Source organism: Prionailurus bengalensis, chromosome D4, assembly GCF_016509475.1.
Source record: "Prionailurus bengalensis isolate Pbe53 chromosome D4, Fcat_Pben_1.1_paternal_pri, whole genome shotgun sequence".
Taxonomy (NCBI): domain Eukaryota; kingdom Metazoa; phylum Chordata; class Mammalia; order Carnivora; family Felidae; genus Prionailurus; species Prionailurus bengalensis.
The window spans coordinates 63,308,502-63,325,911 of record NC_057359.1 but is presented as its reverse complement, the minus strand read 5'-3'; the positions used below and the strand labels follow the sequence as shown (position 1 = coordinate 63,325,911).

Sequence of the window (17,410 nt, the reverse complement as noted above, 5' to 3'; positions counted from 1 at the left end):
ACATGAAAAAATGCTCCACATCACTCATCATCAGGGACATACAAATCAAAACCACAATGAGATACCACCTCACACCTGTCAGAATGGCTAACATTAACAACTCAGGCAACAACAGATGTTGGCGAGGATGTGGAGAAAGAGGATCTCTTTTGCATTGCTGGTGGGAATGCAAACTGGTGAAGCCACTCTGGAAAACAGTATGAGGTCCCTTAAAAAACTAGAAATAGAACTACCCTAAGACCCCACAATTGCACTACTAGGTGTTTATCCAAGGGATACAGGTGTGCTGTTTTGAAGGGGCACATGCACCCCAACGTTTATAGCAGCACTGTTGACAACAGTCAAAGTATGGAAAGAGCCCAAATGTCCATCAATGAATGGATGAATAGATAAAGAAGATGTGGTATATCTATACAATGGAGTATTACTCAGCAATCAAAAAGAATGAAATCTTGCCATTTGCAACTAAATGAATAGAACTAGAGGGTATTATGCTGAGCAAAATTAGCCAGTCACAGAAAGACAAATATCATATGACTTCACTCATATGAAGACTTTAAGATACAAAACAGATGAACATAAGGGAAGGGAAGCAAAAATAATATAAAAACAGGGAGGGGAACAAAGCATAAGAGACTCTTAAATATGGAGAACAAACAGAGGTTTACTGAAGGGGTTGTGGGAAGGGGTATGGGCTAAATGGGTAAGGGGCATTAAGGAATCTACTCCTTATGGAGTAGACCATCTTGGAATTTTAGTGATTCTGGATTTCACTCTTATTAGCAAAAGAAAAGTTTATATTCTAGTCCTTAAAAATCACTATTTGTTTGGGGTACCTGGGTGGTGCAGTTGGTTGAGTATCCAATTTTGGCTTAGGTCATGATCTCACAGCTTGTGAGTTCAAGCCCTGCGTCGTGTACTGTGCTGAAGCTCAGAGCCTGGAGCCTGCTTCAGATTCTGTGTCTCCCTCCCTCTCTGCCCCTTCCCCAATCACACTCTGTCTCTGTCTCTCTCAAAATAAACATTAAAAAAATCACTATTCACTTGTCAAAGGCTTTTCATTTAAGAGGCTCCAGCCAGCATGGCAAGTACACTTTCAGGATTAGCTGACATGGGGAAATGTCCAAAGGAGACGTTTTTCTGAATACCTAACATTCAAGGGCATGATTTCTGGAAGCACCTGGGTTGCCCATTACAGATCATACTTCTCAATCCATTCTGTGTTGATCCCCTCCCTTTCAGCCCACTACCTTCTGTGTCTACTCTCTTTATCTACAAACTTTGTTCTCTTTCCAGTGACATCTTCTCATTTTGGTAGCATCCAAGGATTACTCGGAACTGTGCTTTCCTGACTTGTTATCACTATGAGACCTTTTGTGCAATGTACTCCTTTGCCAGACAGCTTCTCCACCACTGGTTTGGCCTTCTGGGTGGGTCCCATGCAGGCTTCCACTTTGTCCTCACTTTTGAATTTTTAGGTGCTGGCTTGTATCTACTCACCTCACCAACTGCCACAAGTAAAACATCCCTCAGTCAAAATTTTATGCTTGCAGAATTAAAATATCACTAAGAAAATGCACATCAGTGCTCCACTGTGGGCACTGTTTGGCTCTCATTTCCACCCTCCATCCTTCACACACATTTCAAGCATGGCCCAATAATCCTGGCTCTATGAAAAACTTGATGAGATTCAAGTTACAGAAGCCTGGTTAGCAACTGAAGTATGCAAAAAGGGCAAAACACATAATGACTTTGGGGGGAAAATAGGTACTGAATAGATAAGTGTTTAATAAATGAATGCATTCACGGAACAAAGATGGCCTGAAAACATCCCACTGCAAACATCTACAAACAATGGCTTGTCTTTTTTATCATTCATAGATGAGCTGAATCAAAAAGGGTACTGAACAGAAGAGTGGTAACCCAATAAACTGACGATACAGTGGACCCAGATGGGAGTAGAGAAAGGGGTACAGGTCAAACTCCATAACAAGATTTGGGGTTTAATGTCCATGAGGACCAGGTGTGAGGACCTGAGTGTGAATGGAGACTGCTGTGTAAAAGCCAGCATTCCTGAACCTTGCTTTTTCACTCAGAGAAAGAATGTTCTACATAAATCCACCTGCTGTCATAGGAAGACTACAAGGAAGGTGAACTTCGATCTAAGTATACTTTGGGATTGTCACATTTGGGTTCTGAATATAGAAGCCTAAGCCCAAGAGAAACATGCAAAATCCCCCCAAAGACTCTTAAAATCTAAGGCCTGCATGAATCCTACAGAAGAAGCAAGCCCTGCTAAAAAATGAGCTAAAAAATTACAAGAATAAATAAGGAAACAATCCACCATGAGCTAGAGATGGCAGATACAACATACAGGAGGATTAGCATACCAATAATTTCAGAAAACAGAATAATCTGAAAGAATATAAAAGAAAAACTGTAAGCATGGGGACACTATACAAACAAAAAGATTTTTGCACATAGAACTTCCAGAAATTAAAAAACAAGATGGGTTAAGAGACATGGAATACAGAAAGACGGAGAAGAAGATCCAACATATCAAATGGAGAAAGAAAATAGAATGGAGGAGAGAGAGTATTTGAGGATGTGGTGCCTGAGACTTTTACAGAATTGGTACAAATGTGACTTTTCACACTCATGATATAAAATAAATTCTAGCCAGTATAAAACTCACACCTAAACATTATTATATGAAATTACAGACCACCAAAGCAAAGAGAAAAATGGCAAAGCCACTGGAGAGAAATGTGGATTACTTATCAAGAAGAGTATGACTTCAACTCAGCTCAGGATCTCATGGTTCATGGGTTTGAGCCCTGCGTGGGGCTCTGTGCTGACAGCTCAGAGCCTGGAGCCTGCTTCGGATTCTGTGTGGGTGTGTCTCTCTCTCTGCTCCTCCCCAACTCATGCTCTATCTCTCAAAAATAAACATCAAAAAAAAATTTTTTTTAAAAAGAACAGTAATAAGAGGAGAGTCTTCACAGCAAAAATAAAGGTAGGCTGCACGGTGCAGGAGAGGGAAATGGTTTAATACTCTGGAAGTTCAGAAAGTAGAATAAACTATTCAATCCAGAATTCAGTACTAAGCTAGACTGCCCTTCTAGATTAATTGTATTATAAAGACAAAGTCAGATAAATATTGCAACTGTTTACAATTCATCAGGTCCATGCTGAAAGAACTACTAAAGGTTCAGTTTCATGAGGAAATTAAACCCTGACAGAAGGAGAGGAATAAAGGGAGGAAGGGTGAGCAAAGAAAATGAATATGCATGGGGCACCTGGGTGGCGCAGTCGGTTAAGCGTCCGACTTCAGCCAGGTCACGATCTCGAGGTTAGTGAGTTCGAGCCCCGTGTCGGGCTCTGGGCTGATGGCTCAGAGCCTGGAGCCTGTTTCCGATTCTGTGTCTCCCTCTCTCTCTGCCCCTCCCCCGTTCATGCTCTGTCTCTCTCTGTCCCAAAAATAAATAAACGTTGAAAAAAAAAATTAAAAAAAAAAAAGAAAATGAATATGCAGGTAAATTCAAAGAAGCCAGGACTAAAAAATTAGTGAAAAAATTTAAAGAAGATATAAAATCAAGAATGACACCCAAGATTTCAAAGTGACTTAAGAACATCACTGTTTACAAGAAGCGAAGAGCTACTGGTTAAGCTTACTGTTTGTTAACTTTAAATATTTAAAATTGAAGAGTAATGGGGCGCCTGGATGGCTCAGTAGGTTAAGTGTCCGACTTAGGCTCAGGTCATGATCTCACAGTTCATGGTTCAAGCCCCGTGACGGGCTCTGTGCTGACAGCTCAGAGCCTAGAGCCTACTTCAGATTCTGTGTCTCCCTTTGTCGCTGCCCCTCCCTGCTCATGCTCTGTCTCTCTCTGTCTCAAAAACAAATAAAAACATTAAAAAAATTTTTTTAATTGAAGAGTAAGGTTTAAAAGAAGAGAAATAGAAATCTATAATTTAAAACCGAAAGGGAGATTAAAACAAAAGAAGTAATCTAATCTAGAAGGCAGAAAACGGAAAAAAAGGAAAAAGAAAAAGGAACAAAAGTCCATATTTACAACTTCATGCCAGAACGCCTGAAATATTCTCTTTAAAGTCAGCAATGAGGCATGGATGACTTCTACTGCTGCCTCTATCTAACATTGCGCTGGAGGTCTTAAGCAAAGCAAAAAGATAAGAAAAGTTGTAAAAACTAGAAAAGAAACAAATCTGCTACTACTTGCAGATGATATAACTGTCTGAAAAAATATCTAAGAAATATACAGACGCAGTCTAGAGTTTAACAAAGTTTCCTCAAGGAAACGGATAAAAATTTCAATATTGGTCTTACACTGAAGCAAACCACAGGGAAATGTAATCATGTCCTGGCAATTCCACGGCTAGGAGTGAATCCAAGGGAAGCTCTTGGACACATGGACATGGAGACAGAAATAAGAACGTTTTCTGCCAAAGAAAGCTGTAAGAGTAAAATAAGAGTCAGGAAAACAAAAAAGAATCAACCAAACTGTCCCTCAGTGGGCGTATTCATGCAATGAGATAAAATGCCACAATTTAAAAGGAATGGATTGCCAATCTGGATAAATGTCAGAAACATAATGTTGAATGAAAAGGCAAGTTGCAAAAGGAAAGTTCAATATGGTATCATTTATGTAAAATCTCCCTAAGATATTGTTTACGAATATGTAGATATATAGGAAAAATACGAAAATATGAATGAGAATCATACAGGGGAATAAAGCCTCCAACTTCATGGATAGTTACTTCCAGGTCCAGGACAGTAGGACTTCAGCCATATTTGTAATATTTTATTTTCCTTGAAAAAATATTTTTTTTCCTTGAGAAAACATTTGAAGCACATATGGAAAGATTTGGTTTTGGTGTATCTGTTACATTTCCTCTGTTTGAATTCTTTCATAATTAGAAGTAAGAGTGAAAAGATATTCATTGATCAAATTGACATTTTAACTAAGTTATTTTTGACCAAGTTTTCTGATATCCCTGGCATAATGTACATAAACGGTAAGTGTTTTTTCATTTTATATCCCATTCCACCCCCAACGGGGCCTTATTCAAAGTTTTCTTGCTCAATCTCAGAAGAGCACTATTAAGAGAAAATATTTAAAAAAATTTTTTCTTCATTAACAAAAGATTTTTTTTATATGAAATTTATTGACAAATTGGTTTCCACACAACACCCAGTGCTCATCCCAAAAGGTGCCCTCCTCAATACCCATCACCCACCCTCCCCTCCCTCCCACCCCCCATCAACCCCCAGTTTGTTCTCAGTTTTTAACAGTCTCTTATGCTTTGGCTCTCTCCCACTCTAACCTCTTTTTTTTTTTCCTTCCCCTCCCCCATGGGTTCCTGTTAAGTTTCTCAGGATCCACATAAGAGTGAAACCATATGGTATCTGTCTTTCTCTGTATGACTTATTTCACTTAGCATCACACTCTCCAGTTCCATCCACGTTGCTACAAAAGGCCATATTTCATTTTTTCTCATTGCCACGTAGTATTCCATTGTGTATATAAACCACAATTTCTTTATCCATTCATCAGTTGATGGACATTTAGGCTCTTTCCATAATTTGGCTATTGTTGAGAGTGCTGCTATAAACATTGGGGTACAAGTGGCCCTATGCATCAGTACTCCTGCATCCCTTGGATAAATTCCTAGCAGTGCTATTGCTGGGTCATATTTTTAATTTTCTATTTTTAATTTTCTGAGGAACCTCCACACTGTTTTCCAGAGCGGCTGCACCACTTTGCATTCCCACCAACAGTGCAAGAGGGTTCCCGTTTCTCCACATCCTCTGCAGCATCTATAGTCTCCTGATTTGTTCATTTTGGCCACTCTGACTGGCGTGAGGTGATACCTGAGTGTGGTTTTGATTTGTATTTCCCTGATAAGGAGCGACGCTGAACATCTTTTCATGTGCCTGTTGGCCATCCGGATGTCTTCTTTAGAGAAGTGTCTATTCATGTTTTCTGCCCATTTCTTCACTGGGTTATTTGTTTTTCAGGTGTGGAGTTTGGTGAGCTCTTTATAGATTTTGGATACTAGCCCTTTGTCCGATATGTCATTTGCGAATATCTTTTCCCATTCCACTGGTTGCCTTTTCGTTTTGTTGGTTGTTTCCTTTGCTGTGCAGAAGCTTTTTATCTTCATAAGGTCCCAGTAATTCACTTTTGCTTTTTTTTTTTTTTTAATTTTTTTTTCAACGTTTATTTATTTTTGGGACAGAGAGAGACAGAGCATGAACGGGGGAGGGGCAGAGAGAGAGGGAGACACAGAATCGGAAACAGGCTCCAGGCTCCGAGCCATCAGCCCAGAGCCTGACGCGGGGCTCGAACTCCCGGACCGCAAGATCGTGACCTGGCTGAAGTCGGACGCTTAACCGACCGAGCCACCCAGGCGCCCCTCACTTTTGCTTTTAATTCCCTTGCCTTTAGGGATGTGTCGAGTAAGAGATTGCTACGGCTGAGGTCAGAGAGGTCTTTTCCTGCTTTCTCCTCTAAGGTTTTGATGGTTTCCTGTCTCACATTTAGGTCCTTTATCCATTTTGAGTTTATTTTTGTGAATGGTGTGAGAAAGTGGTCTAGTTTCAACCTTCTGCATGTTGCTGTCCAGTTCTCCCAGCACCATTTGTTAAAGAGGCTGTCTTTTTTCCATTGGATGTTCTTTCCTGCTTTGTCAAAGATGAGTTGGCCATACGTTTGTGGGTCTAGTTCTGGAGTTTCTATTCTATTCCATTGGTCTATGTGTCTGTTTTTGTGCCAACAAAAGATTTTTTTAACTTTTGACCCCATTCATCTATTTCTCCCCCTCTCCCCTCCAACAACCACTAATCTGTTTTCTGTATCTATGAACTTGGTGCTTTTTTAATTTAATTCCACATGTAAGAGAGATCATACAGTATTTGTCTTCTCTGACTGACTTATTTCACTTAGCATAATGCCTTTAAGGTTCATCCATATTGTTGTATTTTGCAAGATTTAATTCCTTTTTATAGTCAAATAATATTCCATTATGTGTCCATTCCACAATTTCTTTACCTATTCATCCATGGACGGACACTTAGGTTGTTACCATATCATGGCTATCGTAAATAATGCTGCAATGAACATTGGAGTCCATACAATTATAGGTATTTGACAGCTAAAATACAGGAGTATCATGACAGCCACTTTGAGATATACCTCTTCCCCTCTCAATTTCTACTTTATTTCACTTCACTTCCTCTTTTTCTTTCTTCTGCTTATTTCTGAGAGAAGTCACTGATTTACCCTATTTTTTAAAGTTTTTACTTAAATTCCAGTTAGTTAACATAGTGTACTATTAGCAAGTGCACTTGTGATGAGCAGCAGGTGTTGTGTGTATGTGTTGAATCACTAAATTGTACACCTGATGTACTTTAAACTTCCATGCAAAATAAGGACAATACAACAAGAAAAAGAATAAACTGTCTTTCCTTTCTCAGATTTTTAGACTTATATTTATGTTTGTTAAGGTTAAGGCAGAGAAAGACTGGTTTATATCTCTTGTTGCTTGCTCTACCCGTCAGCTCATTGTTCATACATCAGAGGACCAAAAATCTTCAGAGATATACCTTCCGGCAATAAATTAAACCTCTTACTTTGAGGTTTAGATCCTATTTGATTTTTAAGAAAATTTAAAGTAAAATTGCTACCAGGAAGATAAAGATAGTATCAGATGACTTATTGTCCAATTTCCCCCAGCTTACTTTACAAATTTATTTCTCTTACAACAAGAATTTTAACATTGAAAGACCGACATAGTGCTATAGTCTTCTACATTTTCCCCATGAGAAGCATGAGAAAGGACTCTTTTTCCTTCGTTAAAATTTCAATATGAACAATGGTAACTAGAACCCACAATATACATAAGGTATAGTTATTGTCCGAATGGAGTTATTCTAGGCCTTCTACAGTAAGTTAAAGGAAGAGTATTAAGAAGATGTGTTTACGCCAGTCAGAGTGGCCAAAATGAACAGTATAGATGCTGCAGAGGATGTGGAGAAACGGGAACCCTCTTGCACTGTTGGTGGGAATACAAATTGGTGCAAGCCGCTCTGGAAAGGAGTGTGGAGGTTCCTCAGAAAATTGAAAATAGACCTACCCTATGACCCAGCAATAGCACTGCTAGGAATTTATCCAAGGGATACAGGAGTACTGATGCATAGGGCCACTTGTACCCCAATGTTTATAGCAGCACTCTCAACGATAGCCAAATTGTGGAAAGAGCCTAAATGTCCATCAACCGATGAATGGATAAAGAAATGGTGGTTTACATACACAACGGAATACTACGTGGCAATGAGAAAAAATGAAATATGGCCTTTTGTAGCAACGTGGATGGAACCGGATGGTGTGATGCTAAGTGAAATAAGCCATACAGAGAAAGACAGATACCATATGTTTTCACTCTTATGTGGATCCTGAGAAACTTAACAGAAACCCATGGGGGAGGGGAAGGAAAAAAAAAAAGAGGTTAGAGTGGGAGAGAGCCAAAGCATAAGAGACTGTTAAAAACTGAGAACAAACTGAGGGTTGATGGGGGGTGGGAGGGAGGGGAGGGTGGGTGATGGGTATTGAGGAGGGCACCTTTTGGGATGAGCACTGGGTGTTGTATGGAAACCAATTTGACAATAAATTTCATATATTGAAAAAAAATAAATTATATTAAAAAAAAAGATGTGTTTATGTTGAGAGAAAAGTTCTTTGTTTACCCTTTCAGAGATTCAGCATAGTGTGAGTCTGTAGGTCTCCTGACTTATATGAACACCTCTGTCCCAAGTTAATGTTCTATTTCCCCCTAATTCTGCAATACAAACAGATTCACAAACATCACCAGAAAAGAAATCAAATATTATTTGTTCATCTAAACTACCAAGGGATGTCTGCAAGTGAAACTCAAGGATCAGCCAAACCCATGTTTATTGGCCCCAAATCAGAATGTTCAAAATTATTCAACAGACTATATAGACAGCCAAAGTTATTTCAAGAGGTAGAAGGTAAAAATACTTCTTGCGTTGATGCACAGAAGATGTTTAAGCAACGTATGTATTGAAAGTACAGTTTTGAATATAAGTAGTGGTTTAACTCAAGTGTTGTCTGTCTTCACATGGATAGTTAAATGGATCAACATGCATGTTCCTCCCACACTCAGCCAAAAAGATCCCATAATATAAGAATATGCTACAGCTGGGCATTGGGATGTAAAGACTATCCTGGCAGTTACCCAGAAAGGAATCTCAGGACACTTACTCTTCAGCTCTTTACATAGTCATATTTTAAAGACAATCTTTAGGATAAAAAACAACCCATTAGATGCTCTACCTATGTCTTTGAGAAGGCAGAAATAATATCTTTGGCAAATAGACATCTTATTTTGAGATAACCTGGAGTAGCTAGCTTTTTCTTTTTTGCATCGTATGATTACAAATTTCTTAAAATTTCCAGGTCTCTGCCTCCTCCATAAAAACATTATAAAGAGTGAGGTACAGTGGGGGAGTGTAAGGAGTTTAACCAAGAAGATGCTGGAGAAGCGTTTGTTGGTACAGGCTTAGAGCAACTCAACAAAATCATTCATGACCAAAATAAATTGCACATTACACAAGCTCTCAATACTCTACTTAAAAAAAAATGCCCAGTGGAAACAGTCAATTCTAAGATTTTTTTTTCTTTATTTGGGCTGTAAGGCAAAATCTGTCAACTAACATCATCTGTACACAATCTGGTTTATGAACTCCTGAAATATGATATTTATTTTTTAATTGAAATTTTAGTTAACATATAGTGCAATATTGGTTTCAAGAGCAGAATCAGTGATTCTTCACTTATATACAACATTTATTTTTTAAAAACTATCTACTTAAAATGCTGCATTCATAATTCATACATTCAAGTCACTACTGGAAATAAAAGGAATAAATTATTTTGTATCCCATAGATGAACCTTCTTGTCGTATGGCTTCAAATTCAAGGAACACTTTGAATAATTTATTCCTTACCAATATTTGTGCTACCAAAATTTGTCAATGAGAAGATCAATTTTGTAAAATAATCGAAGTTCTCGGCATAAAAACTACTATTATTCTGATTTGTCCATAAAGGCAAAAAATACACATACCTCAACAAATATAAAACACGGGATGATGGAATAACTTCGTTGAGTGTTGTTTCCTACAGCCATTTCTTACACCATGTAGCAAGGCTGCACCGTCTAAAACTGGCCAGGCTGAAATAGAAACAGGTAGCATGGTATAAGAACCGTAAGTTTAGCAGTCCCTTAGGGATTTACATGAAAATATCAGCTACCCTCTAGATAAACAAGCTGTGTACAAACAATGCAAACAGTGATCTATAACATAATCAAGTCAGACTAATCATCATTTCAGAGAAAAGACATGTATATACTAGCCATGAGCAGTCTAGAGTTTAAATGACAGGTAGTGAACCCCCCACCCCTGCAAAAAAAAGCTACAGTGAATCGAATTCTAATTGCCTAGACCTGCACCTTGCTTTACCTGAGTAGACTGCCCTCATGCCATGAAAGGCAGTTTCTGCTACAATACATTTGTTGTTTTCCATACTGCTCAGATCTCCTCTCTCTAGGCCTGATTCTCCCAGTTTGCAAGGTTTGTTTCTACCCTTGCCTATACCTTTGGAGCTGACATTTAGTACTGAGGCACTAACCCCTGACTTCTTACCCTGACCACTCTTTGCCCTTGCTCCTTTGATTATTAAGTATTTTGGATTAATACATCACTGATCCCTCTCACTGAGTTCTCTCAGCCCCATGTGTGTGTGTGTGTGTATGTGTACCAAACACAAAAACACCATAATAAAATCTCTCAATTTACAAAAATGGAGTATCTAGGCAACCGTAGATTATTTTCAGTATTTGATAGAATATCTCTGACCTTGAACCAAAAATATTCCTGTATTAGATTTGTTTTTTTTAAGAAGAATAAAAATTAACCAAACAACCAAGTTGAGGTTTTAGACTTTTATAAAACTTCCAAGGCCAGATGAAAAGAATTTTCCACTACACCTTTATTTTCTATCCAAAGCAACACATAATATGTTTCAGGTACCTGTTCTTGATAGTTATTATTTTTTGCCTGTTATGTTTCTGTGTTACCCTTCCTAATAGTTGTCATGGGTTATTGCATGAAGAGTGACACAGGACTGCACTATCCTTAAAGGTCATGAATTAATATTTTTAACTTAATTCTATCTTTGTAAAGTCCTCCTTACCTTTTCTAGAAAGAAATTTTACATTTCATTCTCTTTTTGAGATACAAGCTTCTCACTTGATTAAAACTTTCTCTGATCAAATTTAACATTTACATGTGGTATTAAGTCCACATCAATCACAGCGCTTAAATTACTTAGGTTTAGGCAACTTAAGTTTTCAATTAAAATCAGATATTATCTGTTATAAAGTAATACCCATAATAAATCTATTTCACCATTCTTTTTTGGGACTTAGGAAGAACTAACTTTTTTACAATTACAAAAGAATCCATATGTAGGGTACAGGTTGAGTTAATCTGGCAACCATATATTCTTTACATTTTACCCTTAATCCAAATATCTTAGAATACACGTATCTATGATTTAGAGGAGTCAGTACTTCTTTCACAGTGCCATATATTTGAAAAGAAAATTAACTTTTAATCACCCCAAAGCAAGCATGGGCACCAGAAAAAGCAAAGGCATCAGACACCTAGTATTTTAGATGGTTTCTCCAGATGGTTAATAAAAAAATAGCAATGAAAAGGAGAATATAAGACAAGACTTGGAGTATCATATAAAATCTCCTTTATCTTCAGTCTTTTAGCTCAAAATACAACCTAGCTTTTTATGTGTACAGAGATTTTACACACACACACACACACACACACACACAATTAACTACATTGAGGCATATTTTACATATATATAATTCACCCATTTCAAATATTCAATGATATTTTAGTAAATTTACCATGTTGTGCAACTGTCACTATAAAACAATTTTAGCACTTTTTGCTCACCCCAAAAAGAATCCTCTTCCTCACCAGCACCTCCCTGACCACCCTACCATTTCTCCAGCCAAGTCACCCACTAATCTACTTTCTGTCTCTATAGAGACTTTCTGTATTCAAGTAAATAGAATTATACAATATATGGTGTCTTGACCTGGATTCTTTTATTTAGCACTGTTTTTGAGGTTTCTTCATGTCATAATGCACATATCAGTAATTTTTTCCTTTTTATTGCTGAATAGTATTCCATTGTATATCTATAGCACCTTCACCAACTGGTAGAAACATAGGTTGTTTCTAATTTTTGCTGTATCCAATCTTAGGTTGCATCTAGTATTGTGGGTAATGATGCTAAGAACATCTGTGCATAAGTCGTGTGTAAATACATGTTTTCATTTCTCATTGTTAGATACCTAAGGGTATCTGGGTCATATGCTACATTATATTTGCTGGGTCATATGCTACATTATATTTAAGAGAACTGTGGACGTGTTTTCCAAATTGGTTGTGTCATTTTACATGGATACCAGCAATGTAAGCGAATTCCCATTTGCCACATCCTAACATTTTTATTGCCTATCTTTTTTTAAATTATAGTCATTCTAGTGGTTATGAGATGATAGCTCATTGTGATTTTCATTTAATAACAAATGATATTGAGCATCTTTTGATGTGCTTATCAGCTGTTATATCTTCTTTTGTGAAATATCTACTCAAATCTTTCCGTTTTTTTGACTGGGTTGTTTATCTTATTGCTTTCAAGGTGTAAGTGTTGTTTTACATTCCAAATACAAGTTTCTTATCGGATATGTATTTTGTCTTTTGACTATTAATGTATCTTGGCATAGATTCCTTTAGGTTTTTTTGCTTGGAGATTTCTCACTACTTGAATCTGTGGGTTTATGGTGTTTTTTTTTGCCCAGATTTAGGAAAATTTTCAGCATTATTCCTGGAATACTTTTCAACATGATTTCTCATCTCCTGGGACTCCAATGACATGAATATTAGATCTTTTGCTTTAGTCTATCATGTCCCTGAGACTAATTTTCCACCTCGGTCTATTTTCTCTGTTGTTCAGATTAGGTATTTTCTATTATTCCATCTTCAAGTTCACTGATTCTTTCCTCTTTCATCTTTATTACGGTGTTGAGTTATATCCATCCACTGAGTTTTTAATATCAGTTGTATTTTTTAATTCTAGAATTTCCATTTGCTTTTTCTTTATTCTCTTTATTTACTGAGATTACTTTTTTCATTTGCTTCAGCATGTTTGTAATTGTTTATTGAAGCATTTTTATGAAGACCACTTAAAAATTCTTGTCAGATGCTTGTGACATCTATGTCATCTGGGTATTGGTATTTCTTGGTCTTAATTCAGTTTGAGATCATCCCTGTTCTTGGGATGAAGAATGATTTTTGATTGAAACCTTGGGTTATTACATGATAAGGCTCAAGATTTTGTTTAATCCTTGTGTTTTATCATACCTCCTCTGATACTCCTCCAGTAGGTTTGTGTTATAGCCATGTGAAGGTGCCACAGGTTCTCCACTTGGCCTTCTATAACACCTGGTTGGGGAGGGGCCCCTTTGCTAGGCAAAAGTAGAATTCAAGGTCTCTACTGACATCCTGGCTGGAAGGGGGAGAGGTACCTCATTTTTATTGCTCCCCATGTGGCCTCCACAGACACTGTGGGAAGGTGGCCTCATGATTGCTGAGTAGTGGTAAAATTCCTGACTTTCCACTAGCCCCCCCTCTGATGCCACCCCAGTGAAAAGGAAGTAGGGGTTCCTCAGTACTTCCTGGTAGGGGTGAGAGGCCAGGCTCCCCACATATTTCCCTCTGATACTGGGAGGTAGGGAGACAACTCATTACTGCCCTGCATGAAATAAAGTTCTGGCTCCCCCTTGACTTTTTCTGACATGACCTCAGCAGGAATCTGAGGGAGTCTCCTTATTGCCTAGCAAAGGTAGAAGTCCAGGGTCTCCACTTGGCCTTCACTAGTTCAGCAGAAGAGATGGGACTATAGTTTTTTCTGTGGTGTTTGGCTGGAGTCAAGAGGTTCTTTTCTAAAAGTTTTCTGTTTTCCTCGGCTGCCTTTTCCCTACCCTTTGGCTGAGCTTTTCTTGGGGCTATTTTGTCTGTGAGTATTATTCTTACTCAGGTATCCAGATTCTCCATCTAGTCTGAGAGAAGCGACAAAAAGAAAATCGTGGGAACTCACTATTGTGTTGTTTCTTGTGTGCTAAGGTCCTTATATAGTCTACTTTTCCTTCGATCTCTCAATTTCCTTATATTTATAGAACATTTAAGATTTTTAGTTGTTTTCAGTCAAAGGCACAGGGAAAAGTACATCTTACTCCATACTCCCAGAAACAGAAGTCATCAGAATCTTTTTGAAGAAGTACCACATAGTCCAATCACCAAGATTCTAGTACAGCCCAGCCCAGCTTTGTTCTCATGAACTTGAGTTTCTCAGTGCCCAAGGTTTCAAAATAAGAGAACATATCTTATCATTCATTCATTCATTCATTCATGAGTCCCTAAGTCATGGCACATATCCCATTAGGCAAAACCAGAAGCAATGAACTGGTCAAATACCCTGTGGGTATAACAGGAAGAAGGATAGGAAGGATAGGAAGAAGGAAGAAGGATAATGATAGCACAAATAAATAATCAATTCTAATTCTTGCAGTCAGGGATCTCTTTATCCATCAGTTATATTGTACATTAATCTTTTATGCATTAGGCACAGTAGACATAGTGCCTAGGATCCATAATACTTTTAGGGGCCTATGCAAAGACTTTAATTTCTTCTAAAGCCAGAAAATGGACTTTGAGGCAGAAGAAAATTTTAATATATATTATTAAATTTAGTTTTATGCCAATTGTAAAATATAAATTTTAATTTTTTTTTAACTAGAGAAAGGGGTCCCCAAAGGCAAAGTTGCTTAGAGTCCACAAAAGTAATATTGCAGCTCTAGTTGAAGAGAAAGTTGAGGGAAGGTTTCTTAGAAGAGATGGCTATTTAAGTTGATCAAAATAAAAGCAGAGGAGGATGAGAGAGGCATTTCAGCTAAAGGGAGCAGCAGGAGCAAACGTTCTGAAGACATGAATATGAATCAGCCTAACATGTGTGAGAAACTAAAAACAAAGAGCAGGTCAAATGTATGAGAACCAGGATGAGCAACAGAAGTACCAAAATTTATGTACATGTAGCTCTTTGTGCACAAACTCTCACAATCAGAGTATCTCAAGAATAAGAAATATTCGTGGTCTATTTCCATATCAGATAGTAACATAGGGAAAAAAGAGAATATGGACATACAATGCTGTTTCTTGGTAATAAACTCAGACAGAGCTCTTATTTCTAAGCAGCTAAGTATATTATAAATCAGACTTGTCTAATGAAGCGATCACTGCCATCTCCTATATTTCCATTGATTTTTCCACATAATTTCCTCTTATTTATGAGAATTGTTATAATTCCTAATCAACCCATGATAGATACAAAAATAATTACTGATTACAAAGTATCTGTTTTTGTGATTCTGAAAATTGATGGTGATGAAGCATGGTAACAGCTAGACTTCATTTTTAAGTTTTGCATAGTTGGCTCCAGCTGGTCAGTCAAGGAAGCAGCAAAGAAGAAAAATGTCTATGAAAAACAGTCACCATAATCCAGTGGGCCTTTCTGCCCAACTTTGATGTGAATCTAAAATTGCCAGTGGCCAAAGTCATAGCCTATGGTCATTCTCAGTAGCCTAGAGTCTATTATGTTAGGGAAGCTAGAGTTTTCTCCTTTTACAGAGACAATTTTGAGCTAATTTTGCCAAAAAATGCCATGGTTCCTTTCAAAGTTAGGATGATATGAATTAATAGACCTCACTAAAACAAAAATCTAAAAACCACATAGGCAACAACAACAACAAGGACACCAAAAATGGTACCCTTCCAAGGAAGTCAAAAATTCTTCACTCTGAGGCCACAGTTAGGACAGTGTTTTTGAACCCCATCACTATTGATATAGTGGGCTGGATAATTATTTCTTGTGAGGGGCTTTCCTGAACATTGTTAGATGTTTAGTTATATCCCTGGCTTCTAGCCATGAGATGCCAACAGTAGCAACCCCCTTCCCAAATCATTGACAACTAAAAGTTTACAGACATTGCCAGATGTCCCCTTCAAGAGGGGAGGTGGTGGGGGTAGAGATGGACTCTAGGGGAGAACCACTAATTTAGGAGGATTGAAAGTAGAGCTCCTAGAAAATGAGAATTTTTAAGCTGATGAAGAACTTGCTTCACCTGGGATAAAGGCCACAGTTTTACCCAAGGGGACAAACCTATTCCTGCCTAGTACCCAAGAGAGGGAAATTTGGATTTTTTGTTTGTTTTTTACCATATGGCGTGGGATCTCAAAAAGGGAGTGTTGAAAACAAGCTTAAACAACCTTAAAATAGCTCTGAAGGGATTTTGCTTCCAGCTAAAAGAAAGTAACTGAGACTGGATTTCATGCCTGACAACTCAAACATACAAACAAAAATAAAAAAGACAATGGTATTTGAGGCATGGGACATGAGGCAACAAAGGGTGGTGATCCCTGAAAGATGAGAACACACAAAGGTGAGCCCCAGGACTGCCCTAGCTTATTGGCTGGAGGGTCTTCAGGACATGGTAGGGAAAGGAGAACCCAGAAGAATGGCTAGTGGTCTCCCTGAGTAGATAGAGATGAGAATGTGGAGAAAGCCTACACAACTGAAGTTCCCAAGGCAGAGTACAGAGAAGAGAATAATGCAGAGACACAGTTGGGTGTGCTGCAGAAGGTCCCTTGTGTGTTTTTAGCACAGTACTGATGAGCATGAATGGAAAGTACCCAAGGCCTGAAAAAAAACACCCAGAGGGATTAAAGCAAATAATCACCAGGGCTCACACATGGGCAAGAATACTTTCTGTTCCCACCACCAAAACAGACTCCCAGTTTGCCAGACAACAGGTAGAGGGACTTCAGTGTTGGTTAATTAATAACCACTATGAAAACATTTCTCATCCAGGAACCACAAATGGCACTGAGAAGTACTCCTTGTAGACTATCACTGGGTTTTTGTCTTTTTTTCATTTGTGTGTTGCAGAATACTAAATATTTATTGAGATTCTGGGCCACTGAGTGGTATGCTTTTCCCAGGTGTTAGGGGGAGCCACAGAAGCAAGAATATGTACCAGCACAATCCATAACCCAGGTCATGTCAAAAGCATCTCTGACATGAGTTTTACAACACTTGAACATGGTGGAACTTTCTAGAAATTCCACAAAACTTAGGTTTATGTAAGATTAAACTGAGAT

The 17,410-nt window shown here is 38.0% G+C and overlaps 1 protein-coding gene across 2 annotated transcripts in view; it reads right to left on the bottom strand.

Annotated features, from left to right (window-relative positions):
- PLPPR1 (phospholipid phosphatase related 1) overlaps nucleotides 1–17,410 on the bottom strand; it is a 277,641-nt gene that overhangs the window by 118,159 nt on the left and 142,072 nt on the right. The window contains exons 1-2 of one of the 2 annotated variants that reach the window (XM_043566947.1): nucleotides 10,568–10,684; nucleotides 10,171–10,278 (exon numbers count right to left, since the gene is read on the bottom strand). In XM_043566947.1, coding sequence (XP_043422882.1) covers nucleotides 10,171–10,233 — 63 coding nt within the window. In that variant the 5' untranslated portion in view covers nucleotides 10,234–10,278; nucleotides 10,568–10,684. Of the gene's footprint in view, nucleotides 1–10,170; nucleotides 10,279–10,567; nucleotides 10,685–17,410 lie in introns of those variants that run through there. The other variant, XM_043566946.1, reaches the window with a different exon arrangement.